This window comes from Silurus aristotelis (genome assembly GCF_946808225.1).
Source record: "Silurus aristotelis genome assembly, chromosome: 2".
Classification (NCBI taxonomy): domain Eukaryota; kingdom Metazoa; phylum Chordata; class Actinopteri; order Siluriformes; family Siluridae; genus Silurus; species Silurus aristotelis.
Window position 1 is genome coordinate 11,252,497 of NC_139575.1, and position 20,313 is coordinate 11,272,809.

At 37.9% G+C, this 20,313-nt stretch overlaps 1 protein-coding gene across 5 annotated transcripts in view; it reads left to right on the top strand.

The window, feature by feature from the left end:
* The window catches only part of lepr (leptin receptor), a 69,200-nt gene extending 60,386 nt beyond the window's left edge, over positions 1–8,814 (top strand). For all 5 annotated transcript variants that reach the window (XM_083566039.1, XM_083566042.1, XM_083566041.1 and 2 more), the window contains 5 exons: positions 591–794; positions 1,337–1,414; positions 3,098–3,191; positions 5,812–5,887; positions 6,037–8,814. In XM_083566039.1, the coding sequence (XP_083422165.1) occupies positions 591–794; positions 1,337–1,414; positions 3,098–3,191; positions 5,812–5,887; positions 6,037–6,789 (1,205 nt within the window). In that variant the 3' untranslated portion in view covers positions 6,790–8,814. The remainder of the gene's footprint in view (positions 1–590; positions 795–1,336; positions 1,415–3,097; positions 3,192–5,811; positions 5,888–6,036) is intronic.
* The last annotated feature ends 11,499 nt before the right edge of the window (positions 8,815–20,313 follow it).

Sequence of the window (20,313 nt, forward strand, 5' to 3'; positions counted from 1 at the left end):
AACTTTTATTAGAAAGGATTTGAATTGATGCCTTACGGTTATTGTAATTTCTGTCCTTTTCCGTACTACATGTACAGTACATGAATTTTAACAACACGCAGCAGTGCAACAGATTCAACAAAATTGTATGAAAAAATGTACGTTTTGCGTAGCCGGCAAACATAGCAGTGTATATGTGGTATGATACATTGGGACATTGCCAGGATGTACGCATTTCCCACCTTGTGCCAGCGATCGACAGAGTTCACTTATCTCTGTGTTAGAGGGTGTAGTTTATTTTGGTGTCTTTGCTTTTTCAAAGCCCAATTTCAGCTCTTGTCTCTCTCATATTTATCACTGTCGTCGGACACTGAAACACCCACCACCACACCTACTGCCACCTACATATATACTGTATAGTTTATATAGTACGTTAATGTAAATTGCTCTGTTTTGCTAAATTACTTCCCCATATTGATCACCATTCTTTAAGTCTCCTGGGTAGGCTAAGACATGTTTCATCGACTACCTGTACACATGAATTAGCTCCCAATGTGTTGAAACTGTTTTCCAGTGTTTGGGTACATGGCACTTTTATTTCCTATCTGCAGGACAGTGTGTGCACCGGTTTTACGTAGCAGCCAATACGTCTTGTGTGTTTTTCTCCTGGACCCTGGTGTGTGAGCAGCCATCGCTCCAGTCCTTTGTGCTTGAGTGGCTGGATTTGAGTGGTGATTCCAGCCAGGGCAAGACCCCACCAGGGAGAGTAGAGTGGCTCAGAGTCGCTTCAACCGCAAGGGATCTCCAGCTGTGCCGTAAGTTTGTAACTATTTTACATTAGTGGTAATTACTGTTTTCTTACTGTCTGCTGATGTACTTTTTGCGGAGATTGTCTTAGAGACTCACTCTTTCTCTAAAACATAGTGACTATTTCTTTGTCTTTGTGATGGAAGTTTATTTGTTTTCTTTAGTATATTATTGATTCTAGTAAAATATATGATGTTCCATTTGTATCCAGCTTATACAGTACCCTGTGGCAGCTATATTAAGTGTCAATGTCTCATGGTTTATTAAGCTGTACTAGCCTTTATTGAGCTGTTTGTTTTAAAGTAACTCAGCCAGCTACATGTAATATTCATTACATTGAAGTGGATGTAAATTTTACTAGAATTGGATTGAAAAAGCAGGAAAAGCTTTCTGGGGTAAGAGAAAGGCTTTGTTTCATTGTAGCAGATTTTTTGTCCGTGGTTTATTTCTGACTACAAAAATGAGCTTTGATGTGAGGCATTAAAGTAAATGAAAGATGTTTGGGGCATGTTTGTGTATATATCATCTTAACACATTGTATTTCACACAGGACCTTTTTATGGCACAGAGGAGTTTAAGCTATATCCTGTGTTTGTGGATGGTGAAGGGGAGCCAGTGGCATGCACAGGTAACACACACCACTGAGTCACAGTTTTATTGTATCGGGAATGTAAAAAAAAAAAATTGCGGAACAAGAACATTTTAACAGGCACAGAGAAGAAAAAAACTATTTTACTACAGAAACTTTAGTGTATGTCCATAGATGAGAAGGCTGTTCCCCCCCCCCCCCCCCCCAAAAAAAAACAAAAAAACAATGACAATTAAGCAATAGTCCACTGTAATAGTCTGGTTTTAATCTGGATAGTCTGGATCAGAGAGAACGTCAATTTTATTTGTATAGCGCTTTTAACAATGGACATTGTCTCAATGCCAAAGAATAATTCTCTTCCTTATAATTGTAAGTTTGTCTCTAATGAGGGCAACTGTGGTGAGGAAAAACTCGACAAGATGGCATAAGGAAAAACCTTAAGATTAACCTGACTCAAGTGGGAACAAATCCTCTTCTGGGTGGCACCGAATGTCCATTTATTACGGTTTAACTTTGTTACAGTGCGCATTGATAGGTGATTAAATGCAACCTGCGTCCTGAGCGAATGTAGCAGACTGTTGACATTTAGTACAGTCCAAATCCATCCTTAAAGCTCCTGTGTTGCTTAGTCTCATTCACTTGGATTTTATTGCCTCACAGGAAAACAGCTTGTGGAATTACTGGTCATAGTAATCATGATTAAAAACAAATGAATGTCTTTTACATCTTGTGTCCTTTCCCCTTCAGTGAGTTGGCTTTTCTGCCAGTAAAGTTTGATTCATAATGACCATTCTTTTACTGAAAAATATGTTGGTAGCATAGAAATATAAAATATGGCTAATTTGTAGACATTGACACCTTTGAAAATAGTTTCATTAAATAATAAACTTTACAGCAGACCTGGGCAAACTACGGCCCGCGGGCCACATCCGGCCCTTTGTACGTCCCTGTCCGGCCCGCGTGAGGCCAATCATAAATTACAGGGATGCACCGAAAATTTTCGGCCGAAATACCTAAATCACCGAAACAACACGGCAGAAACAAAATTGTAATGGCGCAATAAAAAAGCGCAGCCAGCACACGGTTATCTGGATAAGAGCAACATGTCTGCGGTGTGCGGAGAGCGATTTGCAGAACATGCAATGCTGAAATTTCAAGAGGGGGTGTATCTGCAAAGAGTTTCTCCAAGTCGGGTTTAATTTATCACCTGAAATCCAAACATCCCGATAGCCTTCTAAATATGAGAAGAACGCGGCGCAGAAAAGTAAAGTCAATCCGAGCATGCGCACTCCGTCTGTAGAGGACGTTTTTGAAAAGGCAAGAAAGTTTCCAGTGATGGTGCCAAGGCAAAAGGCATAACACAAAAAATTATGGATTTCATTGCCTTTTGAATTTAATTTTCATTTCGGTGCATCCCTAAAATATTATCGTTGGTGTGGCCCTCTGACACAATTCAGGTTTCTCATGTGGCCCCTTGTAAAAATTAATTGCCCACCCCTGCTTTACAGTAAAGATATAAAAACTTGGTGATTTTTTTCAACTATTTTAATTAAAGGGTATGTTTGACCAAGCCAAACTGCTGTTGATAATAATTGTAATACTAATACATAATTTATGTTTGTGTGTGATTTAACAATTTTATTCTTCACATCTCTAAGGCGTCTGAGGTCAATCTCGGCAAGTTCTTAACTCCTTTCTTAGAACGGTTCTGTTGTTTTGCAGCTGTGCGAAGTGACCCTGCAGCCTACATGCTTCTCATGATCATCGCCTTCCTCTTCGTCGTCCTGTTTGTCACTTTGATCATCTCTCAAAACCAGTAAGCCATCGCCTACCTCAAAAAAATTGTGGTATTGTTAGAATAAGCTGTATGAGTTAAACATACGTAGGCAGAACAACAAACAACAAGCACAAAACGTTTCTTATTGGGTAAGTAGCAGACGTGGATGGCTTAAGCATGGGATAATTGGTATTGATTCTGTCCTCACTCGTGTACCCATTGACAGCATGCAACGACAGGAAACAGGGGCTGCAAAAGTCTTAATGGTTCAGTGGACATGAGTGCAGAGGATAGATGAGAGCTAAAGGACAGAGAGTTTTCTGGAGTGCATAATGCACAGCATGGGAGCCCAGTGCTGTGCTCAAGGACACAATGGTTATAAAATCCACATGCTCTCTGAATCGAATGCGTTTGATTACCGGGTTCATATCATTATTGCTCCTATTGGTTTAATTTACAAGCACCTTTTCTGCTAATTCTATGCATCGTCTGTTCTTAAGTTGAGGAACAAATTACCTTCATCCTGTTTACTCAGTAACACACAGCTCACTAATATGCACAGAAAGTGTGGCTCTGTTTATACAATGTTTTTTTTTTTTAACTATTTGTTTCGAATCAGCAGAATTATATACAGTACATGATGTCAATTTATTTATAATGTTCGCTATATATTTGCTAGTTGTTGTTTTTTTTCATTGTTTTTTTTTTTTCTAGAGATGTTATTGACCTAATCTGTGAACTTGATACAAAAGAAAAGAGCAGGGGAAAAACAACCCTTATTATGCTGCATGAGGGCAATTATATTTTCCAGGTTTTCTGAAGTAAGAGGGTGCTGGTCCATTTTTGGCCTTGTAGGCAAGCATCAGTGTTTTAAATCTGATACGTGCAGCTACCGGAAGCCATTGGAGGAAACAGCAGTGGGGTGGTGTTGGAGAACTTGGGCAGGTTAAACAAAAGTCACGCATCTGTGTTTATGATCATTTGCATTGGACTAATAGCATTCAGAGGTAGACCTGCCAGCTGACAGTTGCAGTAGTCCAGTCTCGAAATGACTAGAAACTAAACAAGCACCTGAGTAGCCTGTGTGGACAAAAATGGTTGAATCTTTCGGATGTTGTAGAGAAGGAATCAACAAGAATAAGCCACATTAGCAACATGTAAAGAGAAGGACAGTTAATTGTCCATAGTTACCCCAAGGTTGTGAGCAATGGCTGAAGGGAAGAGCAGAGAGTTATAGAGTTATTTTGAGACCCTAACTTGGAGATGAAACACCTGGGTTTTGCTGGGGTTGAGTTTTAGTTGATGAGCACTCATCCAAGAAGATATGTCCGCCAAGCATGCCGAGATCAGATCGGAAGCTGTGGTATTTGAGGGAGGAAAAGTGAAGATTAGTTGAGTGTCATCAGCATAGCAGGGGTAAGAAAACCCATGTGAGGATATGACTTCACCAAGAGAGTGGTATAGTCAAGAAAAGGAGGGGACCAAGTTCTGAGCCTTGTGGGACACCAGTGGAGAGTCTGCGTGGACCGCACAACATCGTTTACTACTAGAGGTTGACCAATCATGGGTTTTGCAAATAAATCGGCACCGATTTTTTCCAGGTTCAGATTGCTGGAACTATCGGCTTTTCCGGGTTAAATCACGACACTATGTGCTGTTTGTTTTTACATGTAAGACCGCGGGCTGCACAGAGAGTGTGCTGTATTATATTTATAATTTATTAATTAGTTGGTTTGAAAGAGGCAGATGTAGAGGACAGAGTAGTCTGGAGACGGATGATCCACTGTGGCGACCACTAATTAAAGCAGCTGAAAGAAGAAGAATTATATAATTAGAATGTTAAATGAATTATTTAATATTTTTATTTTGCACATTTCAGTGCTTTTGCCAAGTTCAGTGCTATTTTAAATAGTGTTATGTTTTTTTTTTTGTTTTTGTTTTTAATCTAGTATTCATTTTTAAAAGTATAGTTGATTATTCGGTTATCTGCAAGTACGATCGGACCAAGCTGTCAGTATCAGTAAAATCCATCAGTCGACCTCTACTCTCTACCACCAACATCAAATATGGCATCTTTTAGGGGAAAAAAATTTATTCAAACATTAAAGTTTCAGAATGAACAGGTATGAACAAATTTGTTGGTCCCCTCAAAGAAAGAAGAATTGTGTTTAGAAATACTTATTGAAGTGGTCAAAAGTGTTTAGCTGTCATGGATATTTATTCCTTATTTAATAAAAATCAGACTTTGATTAAAAATTTTTATTCCACATAATATATATAGTGATCAAACTAATTGTTTATTTTAATTCGTTCCATGCATGTCTTCGATCCTATAATCAGTCATTTAGCAATTGAAATGGAAAAAAGGAATCATCTGCTGTCTGGAATCATTGTTTACTCTGCTTTCTGCATGGTCTGAACATGGACAGAGTGCATAGAGAAAACATGTCTGTATGCAGAGGCATGGCCTCTGGCTATACATTTCTGATTCCTACTGATTCCATTGATCCTTCTGACAGCAGCGTAGTCACACTGTTGACACATCCCTGCAGGTCATATTAGTTCGGGTGATTAGTTCGGGTGTGTGGATGTGAACTGAAATATTATTTTGTCTATATATTTATTCTACATTGTCAAATTCTAATTTCATTTCTTTTAGATTAAAGAAGTTCGTGTGGAAAGACGTCCCAAATCCCAACAACTGTTCTTGGGCTAAGGGAATAGATTTCAAAAAGGTCAGACTTGAAGTTTATCGTTAATAAAATATATTTTGTCGTCAGAAGTGTTACTGCTGAACAGAAATAAATGAGAAGGAATGTAAAAGCATTATCTAAGCTTTACAAAAAAAAATAATAAAAAAGATTTGTTCTGTATTTCTTTGCAGTTGGATGGCAACCTATTCGGTCATCAGGAGGGCCTTACTGCTTGTCCACTTCTGCCTGTGAATGAAAATGTGTGTGAAGTCGAGATTGTTGAGAAACTTTTTGCTGTGGAAGAAGACCAAGAAGAGAAGGCACTTCTTCACCATTCAGACAATACAGAACGCCAAAGCAACAATCTCTCATCCAGAGAAGGATCATTAGATCCTCTTTTTCTTGATGCGTCCACTGTTGCTGCAAGCTCTGAAACGTCGGGCCAGTCGTCCGTAATGTACTCCACTATCCTTGTGTTCGATCAGCCTGTCCTCCAGATGAAGCAGCAGGAGAGTTTAAGCAGCTCCAGCGACGAGGGAAACTTCTCAGCTAATAACTCCGATATCTCTGGCTCCTTTCCTGGAGGCCTTTGCGAGCTGGAGAGCCATTCCTCTTCTAATAGCACCAATCCCCGAAGCTCTTGCTCTTACAACTCCGTAGAGGAGTTTTCTGAAACGTCCGAACAAGAGGATGAAGTTTCAGAGAGCACCCAGGTGTCCAAAGAACTCTATTACATGGGAATGAATGAAGAAGCTGAAGAAGATGAGCTAGATGAGGAGTATAAAGAGGAAGTTGGAACAGAGGAGCAGATTCCAGATTCCAGTCCTAAGATGGAATGCAAGAAAACCAGTGATTCAAACGTTCCTTTCTATCTGCCACAATTCCGGACTGCTGCCATTAAAGTTTTGAAGGAGGCAGTGGGAGACAGCACCCTCCAGCTGTGAACGGAAATATTGGCTTTACTTTGTAAAAACAGGTCACACTGTACGGTTTAAATCCTTCATAATTCCATTCTTTTTTCATGATCTCATTCCTGATAAGGAAAATCTGATCATGGCAAAATGAGTACAGGATTTTAGGCAAAAAGGTAGGGGAATTCACTTTTCTGCCATGATGTTATTTCTCTTTTACCTTAAATAGGAAGAGAAACTATGAAAGAAAACAAGTTTCATTGGCAGTGTGCTAGATAGACCATTTCCTGTTATCAGTGCACAGTCTGTCAGCTGTTGGGTTAAATGTCATCCTGTTATTATTGCAAATTTGCATCCTCATCAAATGGGAGGTGCCTTGTAAGATAGAGGGCAGAAATGACATTTTAAAGTACTGGCGGATATAAAATGCTGTAAGAGATAGTATATACTGTATCTGTGGCTGCATGGGAAAACCCTTCACTTTGCCAAATTTTAATATTCTATAATAAAGTATATAGTTTATCTTCGATTAGTGAAAAGGAAGAAAATTGCATGTAAAACCTCTACTGCAGCTCTACTGCAAGATGCCACACCTACCTCTATATGGAAAGATGGAAAATGATATACTGTACTATTAATATTCTATACTATTAAAATATACTATAAAGTCTATTTGGACAAAAGTATTGGGACACATAACTTTTCCTAGCCATATGCGGTTCCTTTTCAAAGTGTTATTACAAAGGGCACACAATTGTATAATACGTCTTTGGATATAATATATTTTCCCCTCACTTGAACTTGTTAACCAATGAAAATGTCCCTGTGCACAAAGCCAGCGCTATGAAGAGTTTACATGGGTTGGAGTAAAAGAATATAGAGCTCTGACCTCAAACCTATTGAACACCTTAGAGGTGAATTAAAACGCTGACTGCACCCCAGGCCTCCGCACCCTACATCAGTACCTGACTTTTCACCCTTGTGGCTGAATGAGCACAAATCTCTAAAATTACACTCCAAAATCCAACTTTGGTGTCCATACAGGATTGCATCATGTGTCCTTATGGTGTATACCAACACAGCAGCATGAGAAAATGAAGGCAAGTATACTGTATACCTACGAAAGTGCACAATGGGGAAATGAGCCACTGATTTATCAACAGCATCTGCCAGTCTCTGTTTCATTACCAGAGGTAAAATAAAAATCACGCATAAGAGCTTAAACACAAGCGCAAGATACAGAAAACCCTCATGGCATTTAAGATTGTTGTCTGTTGTCATCTGTACAGAGTGCCTATAGGGCTTCTGTGTCTTTTAATGACCATATAAATGCACCAAATCAGCACATACATGGTGGGAGCCATCATCCCATTAAAAACTGTTGAAACGCATGTTCAAGAGTCAAGTCACGACAAATCATGTTTGTTACACTATGGCCTACAAAAATTTCAAAATTTTAAAATCTTAAGAAAAAAAGATTTACCTATGAAGATTTTGCACAGTCTGACTTACATCATTTACAGCTGCTTTTTTGTTGGTTCTTTTATGGTCAAAACCTCATACTCGTGATCACCTGACAGGTTTTCCCAGACCACCACACACATACAGTAGCAAGAAAAAAAAGAACTAATGTTAGCTCCTCAGGCATCAGGAACAAACGATCCTTGTTGTTATTAGTGGAAAACGGTATTTAAGGTGCTTTTGTAAAAGAAAGTGCAATCAGTGGCATTTAAATCTGTTTACGATTTAAGATGCTTGGTTGAATCCACAGGAGTTTTTAACCACTTGACTGATATTGTGTTTCTATTTCATCACCGTTTCACTGTGAATGTCTATTTTGTCATCCATGTTTTAGCGTTCATCAAAACCTTAATCATTAAATGTGAAATGTGTATTTTCAGTGTCTGTTGATTTGTACCACAACCAGTGTATGGTGACCACCGAATGTTATTGACAGTAATGAAATTTGTTTAATTGTTAATGTTTCTAAAGAATATGTGAACAGTATATTAATATTTGATGTCTATTTTTCTGGTCTGAATAAAATATTTATTGCAAGCTCTCTCAGTTGTTTTGAATTCTATGACCTTCTTGGTTGAAATCATAACTTAGCTGAAGATGTATTTCCCCTCAGGGTTTTTTTTTTTGCAATGCAATGCAATGCAATGGTTAATGAAGAATAGTGCTGCCCACCCTTGCAGACATCTTTTGTGTAATGAATGGGTCCGTATAAATCAGAATGCAGTGACTCACTGCTAAAATCATGCACTCATCCTTGGGACCTCAAGAGAGAGAGAGAGAGAGAGAGAGAGAGAGAGAGAGAGTGTAGTTTCTGAGAACCGAGAAACTGAGAAATCTGGCTTCTGAAAAACAGCCAGAAAAAACCTTTTAAGCTTATTGCATCAGAGGTCAGACTCTACAGGGATTTAGTTTGCTGTATTCACATGCACCTGCATCACATACAGGCAAACCTGAGCCTTATTTTCTGTGTAGGTTTCTGAGCATGTTCTCCACATACTTTTATGGATTTTTATGGAGTGCCTTCTCTTCTTGGTCTTCTTCCACAGCAAAAAGTTTCTCAACAATCTCGACTTCACACACATTTTCATTCACAGGCAGAAGTGGACAAGCAGTAAGGCCCTCCTGATGACCGAATAGGTTGCCATCCAACTGCAAAGAAATACAGAACAAATCTTTTTTATTATTTTCTCAGAGTTCTCCTGTTCAGGTTTCCCAATAACCCAGGAACATGCTAGTCAAATGTGGGTGTGAAAATGTTAAATGTATTATGATGGACTGGTGTCTCTTCCTGGCAATATCTTTCTCTCACACACTGGGTTCCTCAGATAAGATCAGGAATCACTGTATTTCGGGCTATGTATAAGGCATAATTGGCAGAAATCATTCAATAAAAAAATCTACCAATATCAACATTAAAAAAAAATTAAATCAAAAATAATTAAAATGAGAAAACAAGTCAATCAGATTCTATTTTCAGTTTCTTATTAATTTGATCAGAATCTTATCTGAAATGATCTACATCACAGAACATTGTGTTTAATATGTACATTAGGACCTGGGATCTATGAAATAAATGAAATTGATAAATGTTAAGTAAGAATGATTATAAGCCTTCATGGCACACAGACATCTGTGCTATTTTACTGACTCACCTACAGATGGCAGTCTTTAACAAGTCTGTGGAGAAATGGCGAACAACCACTTTTACTTTGATGAACTGAATTGTGCTAATAAACTGTCTTTAATAACGTGCTTTTGTTTGTATCAACTGTAAAGAAAGCATGGCTTCATTTTATTTTACAATAATACCACTTTTAGTTTTTTTACGGAAAACCCAGCAGAACATGATGAACAGATGGTCATGATGCCAGAAAACAAACACAGTCCCTGTCCTATTATCTAAAGTTACTGTGTTGTCAATTTTACTAACATCTATTTTTCTCTATTCACACATTTTAAGCTTTGCTAACAGATCTAATGACCACTGGGTGGTTATCGGATACCTAGGACATTTATCTCAAAAGAAAATATCACTAACACTAGATAAAGTTAGCTAGTTTATATTGACCTCCGTCAATGACATTTTGCTCTTCTGATGAAACAACCTGAGACTTTTCACCCACCTGTACTAAATATATGAGTACGGCATCCAATATATATAACAAACAAGCCAAAATGTGTATAGATCAAATAAGCATATTATAGACATTACCAAAAATCACTGGTTTGCCAACTGGGTCACCAGTAATGTCACTGGCATTTCACTTCTCAACATTCTCGACCACTTTAAGCAGGGGTGTCCAATCTTTTCCACAAAGGGCTGGTGAGAGTGCAGGGTTTCATTTGTACCAGTCTAGGGCAACACCTGATAATCATTGGAAATTAAAAATTAGATTTAAACAGGTAGAATTCGGTGTGGACTTGCTTGGTTGGAATGAAAACCTGCACCCACTTCGGCCCTTTGTGGAAAAGATTGGACACCCCTGACTTAGAGCATCAAAACCTATATGCTCTCAAGCTTGGTCAATAAACAAAACATGCTTTATCCTGATTCTGAACACAGGGGCTTCATAAAGCCTTTCCCTTTAAACCCTAATGATTGTGTCCCTTGCTACATTTCTACCACCATTATTATTAAATTAGTGGACGATACAACAGCGTTTGCTTCAATCTCTCACAATAACAAGCCTGCCTACAGTGAAAAACCTTGTTACAGGGTGAAGTGACAATAGCTCGATTCCAGCAAGAAAGCCAACAAATTCTTTATAGACTTAAGAAAACAAAGGTTCCAAGCACACACACATACAAACACATGACTGCTAATCAATAGAGAGTCTACTGAAAACTTCACTGACAACCTGCCTTGGGGCCTCAACACTTCCTTATTTTCTAGTAGCCGCTGTAATGCCTGAGAAGTCTGAAAAAATAAAGGCTACTTAGTCAGCTGCTGCTCAGTTTCCACCACTGCACCACTGAAAGCATTTTATACTGCTGAACAGTATTGTATGCTGGCCGTCACAAGGTTAAGCACAAAGAACATCGTTGGTACCCTTTAACAAACACCAAAATCAACTACACGTCATGCTTTTTAAGAAATGTTTTCTTCCCAAAGCAGGCAATCTGATGTGAAGTGCATTTGATTGCAGAAACTTACTTTCACAGCACTGGTCACTTATAGAAATCAATTAATGGTGTCTTGGCTCACATGGACCCACATAAGGTAAGAGCAATGCAATTGGGGGACTCCCAGTCAGAATTATGGACAGATACTTGGTTTCCCAGAAGCCAATGCACTTCTGTTTCTTGATCAGGAGACATGTCTTGATCTGAATTGAAATGGGAATCCTGGATTAACCCTGAAATGTTTTTGAGTGCTGCACAGTTATAGAAATGAAACTTTGTGAACTTTAAATGCAGCGGTGGACAGTTTAAAGTTTCTTTTCGGCTTCTCCCGTTAGGGGTCGCCACAGCGGATCCTCCGCACGTTTGATTTGGCACATGTTTTACGCTGGATGCCCTTCCTAACGCAACCCTCCCCAATTTATCCGGGCTTGGGACCGGCACTAAGAGTGGCTGGGGATGGTTCCCTGACCGGGAATCGAACCCGGGTCGCAGCGGTGGGAGCGCTGCATCTTAACCACTAGACCACCAGGGGACCTTCAGCGGTGGACAGTAATAAAGAAAATGTAATTACCGTATTTTTCAAACTATAAGCCGCGACTTTTTTCCCACGTTTTGGACCCCGCGGCTTAAACAACAAAGTGGCTTATTTATTAATTTTTCCTGGGTTTTTCTTGGGTTTACAAACTTCAAGCCAAAAAACTGAACCCCATAACATTAGACCAATGAAATTTCTGAACGGAAACGGAAAAACGCACCTCACCTGTGTTCTGAGCTGCACGGCATCGGGAGAAAAAACTTTTTTTTTTTAAACACATGACGATGCCAAAAAAAAAACCTCCTGAGAGAAATAGTTGTGAAAGGACGGAGGAAGACAGTAAACAATGACTTTCTTGGTAGGCTGCTGTTTAGATACAAGCCGTTGTAACACGTTGAGTCTGGGTGAAGGGAGAGTTTGCTAACTCCAGTTGCAACAGAAATCATATTAGCACAGACAGGTTTCCAAAACTCGTGCTTTTTAATTTTTCTTGGCAACAGCGTTACGGGTTAGTCAATGAAACTTAGAAATGAGCATCAGAAAATAATAAGGACATATTCCTCGGTCTTGCACACATGCAGTAATAGCGGATAAATGTGGCGGTAGGCTATTCCCAAAATGCCGTTCTGCTCTTAAGGGTGCCACAACATATTTCATCCGTTACACCGTGTAACAGACACTGTCTTTCATTTAAGCCTGTGTAAAGTTCATTAGTTTCAGTGTAGACACCTGCGGTTTATAGACAGGTGCGGTTTATTTATGTTTAAAATAAAAATCTTTGTCAAATTCAGTGGGTTAGGCTTATATATGGGTCCGCTTTATAGTCCGGAAATTACTGTAGTTACGGTACTTAAGTAGCTTTTTCGCGCATCTGTACTTTACTGAATTATTTCCATTTGGGGAGACTTTTACTGTAACTTCACTACATTTCAAAGTCAATTCTTTTTTTTTTTTACTCAAACACTAGTGGATAAAAAATAACTGGTCAAGCGCACAGCAAGCCACCAATCAGGGAAGAAAGTGCTCTCTGTTTTTAACTTGTTTTGATTGTTGGTATCTACTTAGCATGAACACATTTCAGTGTCAGGACAAAAGCAAGCAGAACATTTTGAGAGGAATAAATGAGAAAAGAAACTCCTGACTCATGGCCTTATTTGCATTTTTATTATAAGTAGTTAAAAAGAGAGTTTTATCAATCACTTTTTGACTAATTAATATCATTTTTTTAATAGTTGTCTGTGCTAAAAGTAACATTATAGTCTTTTTACATAAACTGAGTTGATTAATCTAGAAAAAGAAAACGATAAAGGGACATTATAGCCATAATAAATCATAGTACTCTGGATACTTAAGCACATTTGAAGGCAGATACTTTTGTACTATTTGAATTTAAGTGAAAGTGTCAGAAATGTTGAGTGGAAAGAAGGACCCAAATGCAGAATGAGAAAGAGGCACTGAGAAAAACACAGGTTCAAAAACAGATCCAAAATCCAAAAGCCAGGAAAACAGAGCACAGCAGGGGGATCCAGAATCAGCAATCAAAAACAGTCCAAAATTCAGGCATGTCAACTGAGCAATAAAGGGCAGGTCAAAAACACAAACCGAAAACAGTCCAGAGCCCAAACCAGAGCAGAGGCAGAGCAGGGGTCAGGCTCAGGCTCAGGCTCAGGCTCAGGAACAGGCAGGGTGGCAAGGGTAGTCTCAGTGGCAAGCAAACCATTGAGATAATCTGGCCCCGAGTCCTTTGTGTGCTTAAATAATGGGTGGCATGGGAAAAATGGCACTGTGAAACCGGAAGCGAGTGCCGCTAGCCCAGAAAACCTTAATAGTTTAAACTTGACTTGACTTGACTAAAGGGAGCACTTTTACTTTTACTGGATTAATATTTTGCATTGTGTATCTCTACTTTTACTCAAGTACATGCTTTGTGTATTTCATTCACCACTGTCTAATGCTAAAAATGAAAATATTAGCTTCTTTGTGTTTTGTTTTGTTTCGGGGATATTTGGGAGGGGATTTAGCTCACCACCAAGGTCCCCAAACCCAACCCTCACACATACAACTCCTCGGAGGGCCACTGAGACATTACTTGGTTTGATTACTTAAAGTAGCTTTCTATATGTCTTTCTTTTCCATTATCACCTTTAGGTTTCTGGGTTTGTTTTTGGATACCACTGTATTCCTAGGTGTTGTCATCCTTTTGGACTCCTGTGCACTAAGTCAGCAATGTAACAATGTTCTTTGCATAAATATATTGTGGTGTTAGATGGAAATGGTTAACCATTATCAATGTACTGTAAAAACACACTTTTGCACACACACTAGTCAAACACACTGAATGCCACTTGGACTTTGACTTGGATTATGAAAATTCTTATATAAGACACACATGCACAGACAAGCAAACACCATAATTCTAAATTCAGCACAAACTGTTCATCCGAAGATATGTATATATACATATATGTATATACTGATTGTATGGGGTGGACAGGTGTCTTTATGCAGCTAACGACCTCAAACAGGTGCATCTAATTTAGTATAATAAATGTAGTGGAGGTGGACATTTTAAAGGCAGACTAACAGGTCTTTGAGGGTCAGAATTCTAGCTGATACACAGGTGTTCAAATACTTATTTGCAGCTGTATCATACAAATAAATAGTTTAAAAATCATATATTGTGATTTCTGGATTTTTTTTTTTAGATTATGTCTCTCACAGTGGACATGCACCTACGATGACAATTTCAGACCCCTCCATGATTTCTAAGTGGGAGAACTTGCAAAATAGCAGGGCGTTCAAATACTTATTTTCCTCACTGTATGTATGGATATGGATATGTAAATGATATGTAAATGGATATGTAAATGAGAACCCGCTTCGAGAAGACACAGTGGTGCTACAATCTAATTAAAATGAAATGATTACCATACAGCCACAATTGGCTGAACTGAAACTAGCTTTGTACAATCCCTTGTAAATTTAGGAGGCTATTTTAGATCGGCTTTAGCAGAGTAAACAGCTGCACAACTAGAGAGCATTAAATATATAAAGTAGGACCGTTTTTAATCCTCAAAGTGACACTGTGGAATAGATCTGTGCCTAGAACTGGGTGATATGCGGATCAGCTGGATATTTTAAGTGCTAGTTTATTGTCTCCCATTATTATCCTGTTTAAAATATTGCATGTGTAAATTGAAAACATTTAACTGTTGTGTGTGGGGGGGAAAAGGCCTGTGGCCAAGCGACTTCATGCATAATATAACAGATAGCAGTTATCTTTGTCTTTCCCCTGTCCTTCTTCCTTCACTAGCTCAGTCTTTACTGTTTTATATTCTTTTTTAAAAATCCTGTGAAAAATGGCCCATCCCATGTAGGATACTCACACAAGGTCAGTTTGCTCCAAGGTTATGTGTTCTCCCACAAAAATCACCTGCAGGTTATAGATTTCTGCTGCATATCAAAATTTCAAGGCTGATTTTCCCCTTTTGTGGTTCATGAATATTTCTAAATATTTGATAATCTGCAGCCATTGCTTGGGGTACTATATTCATGGTTTATTTATTTTAATGTTATAATTATTTTAACAAATTATCTTTGCTTATTGCAATATATGTACATATTTGATTTTGAATTTTGTTATCAGGTTTTCACTGCTGACACATTGAACAAGGACTACTGAAACAAGCCAAAGATGCAAAAGACTGTGTGTGAAAGCTATCTACTGTACCGTTGTTTTTTGTTCTAAACTGGGTTATACTGGGTTATGTTGCAGGAGAAGAAATATTATTCATTTGCTACACTGGATTGGACAGTGATATTTAATAAAGATTCTGATACCTAACATTTAAATTTAAAAGAAGTTTGATGTATTAAAATGTTTAATTCACTTTTTAATTAGATTATGTTTAGCTTGCAGATTTTGGCTTCATATTTGTGTAGCATGTCTCAGTGTGCAGAGTGAAGACATTCATGGGCTAAGAATTAAATATCTTCGTACACTAGCAGGTTGAAAGCAGGTAAGTGGTATTGGCTTTGGCTATTTCTCCCTAATGGCCTGCTAATGTCCCATCTAAATCCATGTGTAACACTTATTTTTATATAAGAAACTACGATTTAGATATAAAGCAAGTGTTTAGCATAAACTCAACAGTACTGTGTAACTAGGTTTACAGGATTGCAAATACCAAGACACAAAAAATGGCAAACAAGGTCTAGCTGCTGTGACTGGTATAAGCATTATACAGCTGGCTATATGGATTAAACAAGGATAATGATGAAATAAGGTGGTAAGTTGTCAGGAAGTGAGGTCCTAACAGTAAACAATAATTAATCGTCCAACAATTCACTGATTCAAATCACAAATGTAAAAATTAAGAATAAATGATGGGGAAAAAATAGAAAAGTAAAGACACACCTACAAAAGTTTTTGCCTTCAAGTGTACTTAAGTATCTAAATTACTATAATTTATTTCGCCTTTATTTCTTAGATTGGGAGGAGAATTTTTGTAAGAGGAAAATGTACAGGGCTAAGGCAGGCAGAGAATTTAAGGACTTGTTCTACTTTTTAAATATTAAAATTAATAATAATATTAATGCAAATAAGGCCATGTGTGTTGTGGCAAGTTAAATTCAGGAGTTAATTCCATCAATTATTCCTCTTAAAATGCTTGCTGCTTGCTGATGAACTGACACTTAACTGTATGTGTTATGTAGGTACCACCAAGCAGCAACCAAAACAAGTTCAAAACAAAACGTGTGCTCTACATTGATTAATGGATTGCTGTGTGCTTGACAGTTTTTATCCACTCATAAATAAAAAGGAATAACTGATTTTGCAAAATGTAGTTGAGTAAAAAGTAAAATATTTGACTTTGAAATGTAGTGAAGTTAAACTAAAAGGCTCTTCAAATGGAAATACTTCATTATGATACTCAAAAAAACCTGCTTAGGTACAGTAACGAATTACATTTACTTTATTACTGTCCACCGCTGTGCATTAGTTTGTGTTTATTTTTTATTATGATGTAAATGTGAACTACAAGAAGATATAATTTCAAGCTGTAGAGACCATTCAGTGTTTGACATGTAGTTTCCCAGTAAGTACAGTGGAACCCGGTTATGTCGATGTCCTAGGGGGACGCCAAAAAGCATCGAGGTAACCGATGATCGAGATAAACAAAAAACAAAATGGCGACAGTATATTAACGTGCTTGAAATTTCTTTATGTACATGATGTGCGTTAATAAATGAGAATGTGCATGCACGTGTTTCTGAAGGGTTTTTTACACAACAGCGTTGCCGTGATTTGTTTGATGAAGGCGTGCTATAAAAATACATACAGTACATGTTTATCTGTCAGGAATCCACCTGCCACGCCCCCTTCGGCCCCCTTCAGCGTGGCAGGTGCTTTCTCGGTCGCTTTCTCTGAAGCTCCCGGCTTCAATCGCGCACATATGGTGCTCGTTTATCATCATCACCAGCTCCTATTTAAACTTCCACACTCTCACTGTCCGTTATTGTTGGTATATGTTGGTTCACGGCGGTCGTTGTTATCGCGCATGCGTATCCCGGTACGTGTCTTCCCACCGGCACTCTCTCAACGGCTGCTCTTTTCTTCCCAAAGCCGCGCCGCGCCCCTACTAACACTACGAACACTAGCACTAACTAACAGCAGAGATTCACCAGTATACAATACAACACCTGTAGCATCTGTAAGGTTTGATTTTTCCGCCACTTCCGCAAGTTCTTCTGCGGCTGCACTGAGATAACCGACGTTAAATGGCAAATTTTTCCCCCCTTGTGCTCGAGATATCAGGGTTCCGTGACATAAAAAAAGACATAACTGATAAAAAATGCTTAGAAAAAGCGAGAATTTGGCGGTTCCACTTCAAAAACGTCGACTTAATAGGGTTGTCGAGGTAACTGAGGGCGAGATAACCGGGTTCCACTGTAGTTTGATGGCAAGATGAAGAAAATGAGGTCACTGACATTTTAGAGCGGTATATCAGGAAGATGAGATGAAAGCTACGAGGAAGGCATACTGTTATTTTGTTTGCGAGGATTTTAAAATGAGGACATTAGGAGAAAAAAAACAAGATGAAGAGAACATGAGGAAATGAAAAGATGAAAGACTGGTGAATGAAAAACAATAACACAATAAAAGAATTACTGGAAAATTCCCAGATCTGCTTTCTGAGAAAAGCTATGTCGTATTATATATGCTATGTGTTGTAGAAGTCCATTAGATGCTACAGATCGGAGCAGGTTTGTTGGTTGGTAATGCATAATAATATTTGTAATGTGTAAACTTGCCTCTTTGCCTGGCTGTGCTGGGTCACTGTAACCCCTGTCCAATCTGTCTGACACACAAAAGCTGACCGTCATCTTCTTGCTCACAACACACTGGCAGGCTTCTGCTGAACAGATGTAAGAGACCTTAATTTCCTCTTGAAGTAATACAGACAACAGGGTGTTTATTCTTTGCTTTTCACAGCATATGTGTATGGATCTAAAGTGTACTTCTGCTTTCCATATGATTTTGTAGTGTTTCCTATATCCGTCATGAGTTAACATGCCATGTCAAGATGTTTTAGAATTATTAAACATTTGGATTTGCTTTAAAAGAAAACATTTACTCCAGACTGTTCCTTTGATAGATTAGAAGCAAATGAGCAGGGCATTAATTTAATTAGTGTCAAAAACCTCACTATTAACACACGTCAATTAGCAATTTTCTATTTTTCACTTGTAGTAATTGTTTAACATTTAAGCATCCCTAATACAATATTATTAAATTATACATACATTTTATATAATACAATAATGTTTGTTTCTGAAATGGAATTGATAGATTTGGAATAGACTTCTTATTTACAGGGGCCACAGAATGGTCCATTGTTGTCCAACACAACCTATACAGTGTTCTCTATCTAGTTACAATGTATAAAGGAATTAAACATCTACAGTATAAGGAACTGTTAGAAACAGCAAGTGGCATTGTGGCACAATGACTAGAGTTTTTGTCTCACTGCTCCATGGTCCCCGGGTTCAATCATGTTCTTGAATTGCGGTCTGTGTGAAGTTGTATGGCTACTCTAAATTGCCAATCGGTGTGAGTGAGAGTGCGAAAATATGTGTTCCTTGTGTTCACACTCAGTGTTCCCAAGAGACTCCAGATGCATTGTGACCCTGACCGGTAAAAACGCTTATAAAAGATAGGAAGAAGCTATAGATTCAAGAATGCGAAGGACAATTTGTATGAAATTCACCATCAAATCATTACATCAGCCCTCACAGTGGAAGGTAGTTTTAAAAGACTGTTCAAATGCATATCATTAAAGCCCTCCTGACTGCATTTACACTTCACTGCATCTTCACTTGTTCAATAAATATAACTGTATGTAAGAGTTTTTCCCCCACAGTATTTCTTTTTTCATAAAAGCTCTTTTCTCAATACATCCACCAAACGATTAGGTGCTGCTGCAGGACTGAGTGGTACACCTCTGACCTGACTAAAAAGCTCGACTCAAGCAGCTAAATGAGCCGGTAATGGAAACTACTAAGTCAATGTAGAGTGTGATGGAAAGATGGAGTGAGCCAGAAGAAAATGTGTAGAACAAAACAGGGTCTGATATCAGATAGAAGTACAAAGCCAGGGTGCATTTGGTAAAAAAGGAAGGCTGATGGACAGCTATGAGTAAACATGCTTTTGAATGATTTTGAAACATATTTAAAATATTGAATAAACAAATAATTTAAAGTATTCTAAATAAATTTAGCAGATGAACTTAAATACTCAATGATTTTGATGTAGTGGAAAAGCCTAGACATCAAAGAGAAGAAAACAGAAAGCTCTGATTTCAAAAGTAGCCAAATGTCGGGTTCTTTCTCAGCTTATTTAAAATTTATAATTTATTTATACCCACTTCTGTACTTCTTTCACATTTAATTTATATATATATATATATATATATATATATATATATATATATATATATATATATATATATATATACACATATATATATATATATATATATATATATATATATATATATATATATATATATATATATGTTTTAGTTATATTAACATGATCAACTGTATTGCTTTGTATCTTTTTGATAGACATTTGTTTGCTCAGTGGTTTTATGTAATTTTATTGCTACACAAAGCTTCAGCAGCATATAACCTTATCCTTAATACCCAGAAAAAGAAAGCTTTAAAAAAGCATGATACATATAATCCAAATACCCATTTCTGTACTTCTGTCCAAGGAAAATGAAATAAACATTTATAAGCATGCACACACAAACATAAACACACAGAGGTAACTAATAATGGCCTTGGTCCTTCGGAGGGAAGCACTGCGTTTG